The sequence below is a fragment of the Lampetra fluviatilis genome, chromosome 60 (genome assembly GCF_964198595.1).
Source record: "Lampetra fluviatilis chromosome 60, kcLamFluv1.1, whole genome shotgun sequence".
Taxonomy (NCBI): domain Eukaryota; kingdom Metazoa; phylum Chordata; class Hyperoartia; order Petromyzontiformes; family Petromyzontidae; genus Lampetra; species Lampetra fluviatilis.
This window is the reverse complement of record NC_136334.1, coordinates 4531140-4540730: the sequence shown is the minus strand read 5'-3', so window position 1 is coordinate 4540730 and position 9591 is coordinate 4531140. Positions and strand designations below refer to the sequence as shown.

Here is a 9591-nt window from a genome sequence, read left to right as displayed (position 1 = left end):
CTAGCAAAGCTGGCAATAATAAGAAATCAGCAGCAACAGCAGCAGCAGCAGCGGCAGCGGCAGCGGCAGCGGCAGCAGGAGAAATATATTCCCATAAACAATTTTCCTCTAAATGCACTTTTTTGCTCAGTTCTCACAGCAATGCGTTTACACCGTTTGGGAAGATCAAAAGGTGGGAAGAGAAAAGCGTAACGAACTCAGGGGTTGGGTAGGCTGAGCGATGGTGTATCCCCTTCCCTCCCCGCATTGTCCTCCAAGAACAGAAATGTTCAAATAAACGAATCGACCGCCATCAGTTATATACAACTGAGCCAAGCGTATCCGTCCGCGGGAGAGAACCCAGTGACGTTCCTAACATATATATATAGACATGCCTAATATATGTATCGCTAAAGAGTGAGGCTTCTCAATAAAAAAAAACAACAACGCACAATATATCGAGTCGAGAGACGAAGCACCAAATAAAGTGGCAACACTTTCTTGCAATTTCCCCCACCGAGCGTCGCGACAAACGTCTCGCCGACGTTGAGACCTTAACGGAGAAGGATGCCCACCGAACACGGGCATCCTTCTGCGGGCCCCCCAACTCGCGACAAACAAAAATCACCCCTCGGACCCTCCCCACCGCCCGCCCCGTCCCGCTCCCCCACCCCAGCAATACAACCACGGTTGGGTTTGGTTGGTCAGTGGCTTTCGGGGCGAATTATTTATCCGGACGATTTCGACGCGGAATTTGTAATTGGGGCGGTGGCAGGGGAGGGGGGAAATATCCGCGGGGCTGCGGGGTTATGGGCCGAGGTGGGATGTTTGTCCTTGGCTGGCGAGGCTACGTGGACAGAGAATGGGTCCCGCAGTGCCCCTACGATGCTTTATGTCGCTCCTTCGGCACAGCGCCATAAACCCCTTGTCCAGCACACCTTGAAACGAACAAACAAGAGGGCCGTAAATAAAAAAAAGAAATCGATGCGGGGGTAGTCCCTAAGCTACTCCAGCGCCGCTCATTTGCATTCCGGTGTGGTGCACTCTTGCTGCCGTGGAAAGTTAATCATCGGGAGCGAGGGAGAGAAGAGAGCGAGAGAGCGTTGAATGGGGAGAATTCGAAGAGAGTGTTGCCCAAAAGCTTTGAGAAAGGTAATGGCATCATCGGTCTTGTAGTTTTCTTCTTGCTGGCTTTGGATTAAGGCTGTCTCCTGGGCTTGGCTTTGACGACCTTGGTAACAGGCTTCCTGGTATCCACATTCCTGCGGAGAGACAGAGGACACGTGGAGATCGTTCGCACGGCACAGCGCTGCCTTGCGCGTTCACGTTTGACGAATCTATTCGAATTCCAATCGCGTCGCCGTACGACCCCTCCGCTGATGTCTCCAGGACGCCGCGGTGGGTCGGAGATGTTATCTCCCTCGCCCGATACGCAGGAGGTCGTGGGTTATATCCCAACCCCGAGGCCTGCTGTGTGCTTGGGGTTTGCACGTCCCTCTCCCCGTGGTCACGTGGGTTTTTTTCCTCCGGGGTTATCCGTTTTCTCCCCCCGCCCCCCCCAACATTTAGAATCGACGTCACGTGTTTGTCCGCTGGACCATTGCACGTGATGATGATAAAGACACTTAATTCGGCTACGATTTGTGACGGCAGGGTCACTTCTGAAAAAGAGCTACGTCGCTCAGTGGGGCCTCACCTGGTGAAATAAAAAAAAAGTTAATCGTTTCACTCAGTTCAATTTCGGACGAAAAATGATGTCTCCCATCCAGCACGCGGAGCGAAACGTCGGCACACCGTGCCGGAAGACACGCCGGGGGCGCCACGCAACACGCCGATGGAAATCTACGCCGTGGCAATGCGAGCCAACAACCGTGCTAAAGCCGCCGCTGCACGGATAGCAACAACAACAACAACCACCAATCGCCACTAAAGGTATTCTTAGGTTTTTTCGGTAAAGTAACGTAGGTTAAACATTAAAATTAATAAAAGTAAAATAAAAATAAAATAAAAAATCACGACGTTTCGGAAGCAACACAAGCTTCCGTCTTCAGGTGGATAGCTGTATCAAGTGATACAGCAATCGTGCTGTGACTGTTCCACCTGAAGACGGAAGCTTGTGTTGCTTCCGAAACGTCGTGATTTTTTATTTTATTTTTATTTTACTTTCATTAATTTTAATTGTTTACCTACGTGACTTTACCGAAAAAACCTAAGAATATGAATCCTTGCAGTCACGAAAGCTTCAAATCTAGAATTAATACGCCACTAACGGTGTCTGTGCCAGGCTAGGTGCACGTTGAGGCCGTGTAAGGTGTCGAACGCCCGCTGGCAGGAGTTCACGGGACAGACCCAGGTGCCATGGGTTGACTGCGTTTTAGCCACCCGGCGCTCCGCTCGTTGTTGTGAGCGTCGCTCCTCTGCCCTCCGTTGTTGCTGGAGGGCGACTGCCTCCAACTGCCCAGTAGCGTCCTTCACGAGCCTCCTCCACAGAGGCCGATCTTGACACCACTGGTACCAGTCATCGGCAAGTCCACTCAGCTCCACATCCTTCAATACCACATCAGCACATCTCTTCTCCAGCCTGTGCTGAGCGAGTTTAGCCCCCCTCTATCCTGCCAAACAGAAGCTCTTTGACCATGTCGTGGCTGGGCATGCGGGCTACATGACCCAGCCAACGAACGGCAAGCGTGCCATCAAGACAAAGACAAAGACCCCCCCATATAGCCTAAACAGACTGTAGGGGCAAGTGCTGTTAGCGAGCACCTACGAAGGCCGGCACGGCACACGAGGCGGTGGGTGGCCAACACCACGCCCGGCCGCCTTTGTCTCCCCAGCGGCGATGTTTACACACCGCACCCAATTTTTTGTTGTTTACGTGGTGGTTTTAGTTACTGCAGCTACATACTATTAACACTTCTTCCCTTTATTAATGCTACCCCTATCCCCTCCCTGTGATGCTGCTAATCCTGCCTAATGCACGGCCTAAGTAGCACTAATTCACATACCTGCATTTCCCATATCCCCTCCCTTTGATGCTGCTAATCCTGCATAATGCACGGGCATAAGTAGTACTAATCACATACCTGCATTTTCCATAAATATGCTAAATGCCTCTTGATATGCAAATTCTTTTGTCAAGGCGCCCTCCCCCCCCCTTCCAACCCAGCTTATATATATGCTCCAAGCACGTGTGCTGTTTCATTCAGACGCTGTCACCTCGACAGACCTGGTTTCACCTGAGGACGGCTGCTTGCGTTGTGGCCGAAACGTCGTGAGAATTATTTCATCCATGTTTTATTTTTATTATTTTATTATTTCCCTTCTACGTGACTTTACCGAAAGAACCAAGAAGACACCGCACCCAGTTACTCGTTTGAGGCCGAGTCGACCTAGGGGAAGCGCCCAGGACTACCGCTGACACGCGCGCAATCCCGCACGCACACACGAGCGTCGCGAGGCTCTCCGCTGCTCCTGCGTTCCCACCTCTTGTTGTTCTTCTTGGGTTTCTTGGCCTTGGGCGGTTTGCGAGCTGCCGGAGGCTTCTTCCTGCTCCCGATGGTTTCTGCGCGTCGGCCGCACCGAGAGGGGGCAGAGAGACAGAGAGAGGTGTGGGGGTGGAGAGGGGGGGTAATGATGAGCATCGTGGGCTACGGTCGCCACGTACCCCCCCGCAAGCGACATTTACTTTCACCACGTGGCTAACGCCGCGTGCTCGCGCCCATGTTCGGTGTCAACGAAGAGTGCGATTCTGATAGAAATGTGCCCGGGAGTGCGTGTGTGTGTCTGTGTGTCACTGTGCGTGTGCGTGTATGTGTCTGTGTGTCACTGTGCGTGTGCGTGTGTGTGTCTGTGTGTCACTGTGCGTGTGCGTGTATGTGTCTGTGTGTCACTGTGCGTGTGCGTGTGTGTGTCTGTGTGTCACTGTGCGTGTGCGTGTATGTGTCTGTGTGTCACTGTGCGTGTGCGTGTGTGTGTCTGTGTGTCACTGTGCGTGTGCGTGTGTGTGTCTGTGTGTCACTGTGCGTGTGCGTGTGTGTGTCTGTGTGTCACTGTGCGTGTGCGTGTGTGTGTCTGTGTGTCACTGTGCGTGTGCGTGTATGTGTCTGTGTGTCACTGTGCGTGTGCGTGTGTGTGTCTGTGTGTCACTGTGCGTGTGCGTGTATGTGTCTGTGTGTCACTGTGCGTGTGCGTGTGTGTGTCTGTGTGTCACTGTGCGTGTGCGTGTATGTGTCTGTGTGTCACTGTGCGTGTGCGTGTGTGTGTCTGTGTGTCACTGTGCGTGTGCGTGTGTGTGTCTGTGTGTCACTGTGCGTGTGTGTGTGGGGAGCGGTAGTGTAGCGGGCAGCGCTACGCTGCGCTACGAACCCGGCGACCCGGGTTCGATTCCCGCTCACGGCCAACACCCTGTGACGATTATTTGAACCGGTGTTGGGCCTCCCCTAGGTCGACTCGGCCTCAAATAAGTACCCGGTGCGGTGTGTAGTAAACATCGCTCACTAGGGAGACAAAGGCGGTCGGGCGTGGTGCTGGCCACCCACCCCCTCGTGCGCCGTGCCGGCCTTCATAGGTGCTCACTAACAGCACTTGTCCCAACAGCCTTTTCAGGCTACACGGGGGATCTTTGAGCACCTGTGAAGGCCGGCACGGCACGCGAGGGGGTGGGTGGCCAGCACCACGCCCGGCCGCCTTTGTCTCCCCAGTCACGATATTTACACACCGCACCAGGTACTCATTTGAGACCGAGTCGACCTAGGGGAGGGCCCTAGGACCGGTTCAGATAATCGTCACCGGCGTTGGCCGTGAGCGGGAATCGAACTCGGGTCGCCGGGTTTCGTAGCGCGGCGTAGCGCTGACCGCTACACTGCACAACGACCCTGATTGTAGAACACCATTCAGCGACTGCACAAGCCGCAATGTCACATGACACACGACATAGTGCATCGTTGCATCATGCGACACACCACGTAGTGTGATCCACTATGTAGTGCATCATGCGCGCCGTGCAGTGTAGAGCGTGACAAAACCCTCCCCTGGCACCGGTTGGTCACGAGCATTGCGCGGACCTTTCTTGAAAAGCCAGGTCCAGGCGTGGCGGTTCCCGCATCGAACGTCGAGTAATCACATCGGTGCCGCAACTCTCCCCGCATCAACGCTCATTCTCTCCCGCCAAAGCAGACACACATATACACAAAATACGTCTTCTAGAAAACAATTGCCAGTGAAACAGGAAGACGGCGCCGGATGATGACATTTGCCCGCTTTCATCGTCATAAGTGGCGCGCACGTTCGTGACATGGCGAATATTGAGCGTTCTTAATTTTGGAGCTTTCGTGACTGCAGGAATTATTCTTTGGTTCTTTCGGTAAAGTCACGTATAAAGATAAAATAATGAATTAAATAATAGCATACGACGTTTCGATTGCAACACAAGCAATCATCATCAGGTATAAATGAAATAGCAACAAAAAAATCGAACCAGAAAACTGCTTATATGTCTGTCTATAGTTCCCTGGTTAGATTTTTTGTTGCTATTTCATTCATACCTGATGACGATTGCTTGTGTTGCAATCGAACCGTCGTATGCTATTATTTAATTTATTACTTTATCTTTTTCTACGTGACTTTACCGAAAGAACCAAAGAATAATATTGAGCGTCTCGAAAATATGCGCAGTGCGTCGCTGGACCAATCCGTGTTGCCGATATCCCCCCCTACCACCCTGGGTGCGTGGGGTTTTCTGGGTCCATCGGTGTCTTGCCAAATGGCAAAATCATTCAGTTGAGGCCGAATTGACGGCGGGGAGGAGGATCCATGGACCGGTTCAGATGATAATCGTCGCCGGGCGTCGAGTGTCACGTGACACACGATGTCATGTGTCACGTGATCCGCTGTGTAGTGTATCATGTACGCCACATAGTGCGTCGTCACTGTATCAGGAAGTGCTTTTTTGCATCGGCAACCCGCTCACGGCCCACACCGGCGGTGATTATTATCTGAACCGGTTCCTGGGACTTCCCCTAGGTCGACTCGGCCTCAATTGAGTACCTAGTGGGATGTGAAAAAAAAACATCGCTTCTTGGGAGACAAAGGCGGCCGGGCATGCGGTGCTGGCCACCGCACCCCCCCTTTCGTGTGCCGTTTCGGCCTTCATTGTTGCCATTTCGCAAACAGCACTTGCCCCGACAGTCTGTTAAAGCTACACGGGGAGATCTTTGTCTTTTATTCGCGCGCGCTCGTGCGTGATCGGGGGTTTTCTGGGTCCATGTGGGTCTCTTCCCCAAGACGCAAAATAACCCGAGAAGGAATGTGTCAGGGAAAGAAAAACTAAAAAAACGATCCCCAAATCAGAACCCCTTCGTGGAACAGCGTCCCGCGACTCAGCGAGACCTTCCTGAGTAACCAGAAGGCGTCCTTGTTGTTGTTGTTATTCATGTGGATGTCAATGCAGCACGGGCGCCATCTCAGCATCCGTACGGTATTCTCGAGATTAATATTAAAAAAGGACGCGGCATGTGGCTTACGTTTAAACTGCTTCAAGGACCGTAAATTCTGTCGAGTTGCGCCGCCGCCGCCGCCGTTTTTAGATCGTGAGCAGCTGCGCGGAGGAGCTATTGATATGAAGCAGAGGGGGGACTTTCTCGCACCGCGTTGCGAAAACAACTCACGGGTTCTCTCCTCCACCCCCTCTGGCCTCTCCACGTGCCGTGAAGAAGGCATCGCCCGAAACGTCGCCTATTGCGTGACGGGCTTAGTTATTTTTGTCGTTTGCACCCCACGTGTCGTCCATGAACGGCATCTCCAGTCGAGGGCTTTGTCCCCAGGAGGTTTTACTTGGCATGCTGGCAAGCAGAGGACTGGATTTTCCTCCTAGGGTCCTCCGGTTTTTATTTCACGTCCACATTTCGAATGAATTCTAGATTTGAAGCTTTCGTGACTGCAAGGAGTCATATTCTTAGGTTTTTTCGGTAAAGTCACGTAGGTAAAACATTAAAATTAATAAAAGTAAAATAAAATAAAAATCACGACGTTTCGGACGCAACACAAGCTTCCGTCTTCAGGTGGAACCGTCACAGCCACGACAGCTGTATCAAGTAAATTATTATTATTAATAAAAAAGTGTGCTGTATTTGGCCCTTACCCCCCCCCTTCTCCAACCATTATATATACGGAGTGGTAGCTCCTGCAATCTCTCATTTACTTGATACAGCTGTCGTGGCTGTGACGGTTCCACTTGAAGACGGAAGCTTGTGTTGCTTCCGAAACGTCGTGATTTTTATTTTATTTTACTTTTTTTAATTTTAATGTTTTACCTACGTGACTTTACCGAAAAAACCTAACAATATTTCGAATGAACGTCACACGTGTGTTTTTTTAGGAGTATTCGGATGCCCCAAATTTCCACGTGACGATGATAGGCCACTGCTCTGAGATGTCATTTGTGGCCAGGTCGCTTCTGAAAAAGAATTCCAATGGAAGGGTGCTTAAATGATAACACTGTGTAACATGTTTTTTGTTTTGTTTTATTCGTGGGTAGTAAGTGTTATTTTCTAATTGCTGAAACCTCAGAAGTACAGAAAGTGGCTATTATCCCCCACAAACTTTGCTTTTGTGACCAGTACAGTGATATTTAGAAATGTACATATTTTCAATGAGAAAACGGGCGAATTTGTGTCTTTTCGTTCAGATAAAGTGAGAAAAATACAACACATGAATCAAAATTAACATGTATTTCTGCTAAATTAATAAAAAAAATTACTACAAAAGATTTAGACATCAAGGCGCACTACCACAGGCGGGACTGGCCATAGCAGACCGAGTTCTCTGTGGGGAGGAACCACGTCAAGTGGGAGCCACTGGTGGACCCCCGGAAGGTGCTGATGCCACCACTGCACATCAAATTGGGCCATGTTAAACACTTTGTCAGAGTTGTAGATAAGGAGTCGGCAGCCTTCAAGTATCTTCAAAACTTCTTCCCTAAGCTGTCTGAGGCAAAGGTCAAAGCCGGTGTCTTCGTCGGACCACAGCTAAAGAAGATCCTGGAGTGCAATGAATTCCCCAAGAAACTCACTAGTAAGGAGAAAGCGGCTTGGAACAGCTTTGTCCCAGTGGTTCGTGGCTTCCTGGGCAATCACAAGGTCGAAAGCTACGTGGAGCTGAATTTAGATTTAAAGCTTTCGTGACTGCAGGGATTCATCTTCTTGGTTCTTTCGGTAAAGTCACGTAGAAGGGAAATAATAAAATAATAAAAATCAAACATAATAAAATACAATTCTCACGACGTTTCGGCCACAACGCAAGCAGCCGTCCTCAGGTGAAGAACAGGTCTGTCGGAAAGACAGCGTCTCATTCAGACGCTGTCTTTCCGACAGACCTGTTCTTCTGAATGAGACGCTGTCTTTCCGACAGACCTGTTCTTCTGAATGAGACGCTGTCTTTCCGACAGACCTGTTCTTCTGAATGAGACGCTGTCTTTCCGACAGACCTGTTCTTCACCTGAGGACGGCTGCTTGCGTTGTGGCCGAAACGTCGTGAGAATTGTATTTTATTATGTTTTATTTTTATTGTTTTATTATTTCCCTTCTACGTGCCTTTACCTACGTGGAGCTGGTTGAGATTCTGGTGAAGAACTTCGGCACAATGGGCTGTAGGATGTCCCTCAAAGTCCATATCCTTGATGCTCATCGTGATAAATAACAATTTAATGTTGCTCTTTACTTTCAAGGCCTTAAAGGGCTTGACTCCTTACTACTTAATTTTATATGTGTGCAAGGTGAACTTCTTTCACACCGTACGTAGCCAACCGTGCTAATTGGAGTTGCACGTGGAAGGGACAACAGCCCTAAACACAAAAAGCAGTCCGAAAGAAATTACTTTGTTAATCTAGACCAGTGGTTCTTAACCTGGGTTCGATCGAACCCCAGGGGTTCGGTGAGTCAGTCTCAGGGGTTCGGCGGAGGTTAAGACACACACCCGACTCATATGATTGTGCACCAGTAAAAAATATACCTATGTTTTTAATTTGAAAAAAATCATATTTTATTTTTACAATTAAGAAGGGTTCGGTGAATGCGCATGTGAACTGATGGGGTTTGGTACCTCCAAAAAGGTTAAGAACCACTGATCTAGACGATTCAAAAGTGCATAGCTCCCATTGGCCTCCGAATAACGGAAGAGCATTCCAGACGGCCGCGTAAGCGCATCTGAAAGCGCGTGACGCAGAGGTCGCAAACGGGTTTCGATTCCTTACCCGTACCCATACCCGGCCGCACCAGGGTCGCAAACGGCTACCCGTACTCGTACCCGGCCGGGTACGGGTAGTCGGGTATCGGGTAGGGTACGGGTATCGGGTACCCGATTGCGACCTCTGGCGTGACGCGGTGACCACCGTCTTTGTTTGATGGCTGGCCAGAAGCGGCCGCTGCTTTGAGGATGGTGACTGACTTACCCCCTGGCCAGCACGGACACGAACTCTGGGTGACAGGCCCTGCTGCTGCTGCTGCTGCTCTGCCCCGAGGTTGTGGAATGAACGCCCTTCGCAAGGGCATCAGAGGCTCTGACTTGTATGCCTTGTTTTCCCCTTTCAAATCTAGGCCTCGTCACTTTTGTTGTAAC

General features: G+C 50.4%; 1 protein-coding gene across 3 annotated transcripts in view; it reads right to left on the bottom strand.

Moving 5' to 3' along the window:
* Window positions 1-657: 657 nt before the first annotated feature.
* LOC144950911 (transforming growth factor-beta-induced protein ig-h3-like) overlaps window positions 658-9591 on the bottom strand; it is a 254138-nt gene continuing 245204 nt past the window's right edge. For all 3 annotated transcript variants that reach the window (XM_078881080.1, XM_078881079.1, XM_078881078.1), the window contains 2 exons: window positions 3463-3541; window positions 658-1241 (listed from right to left, as the gene is read on the bottom strand). In XM_078881080.1, the coding sequence (XP_078737206.1) occupies window positions 1178-1241; window positions 3463-3541 (143 nt within the window). In that variant the 3' untranslated portion in view covers window positions 658-1177. The remainder of the gene's footprint in view (window positions 1242-3462; window positions 3542-9591) is intronic.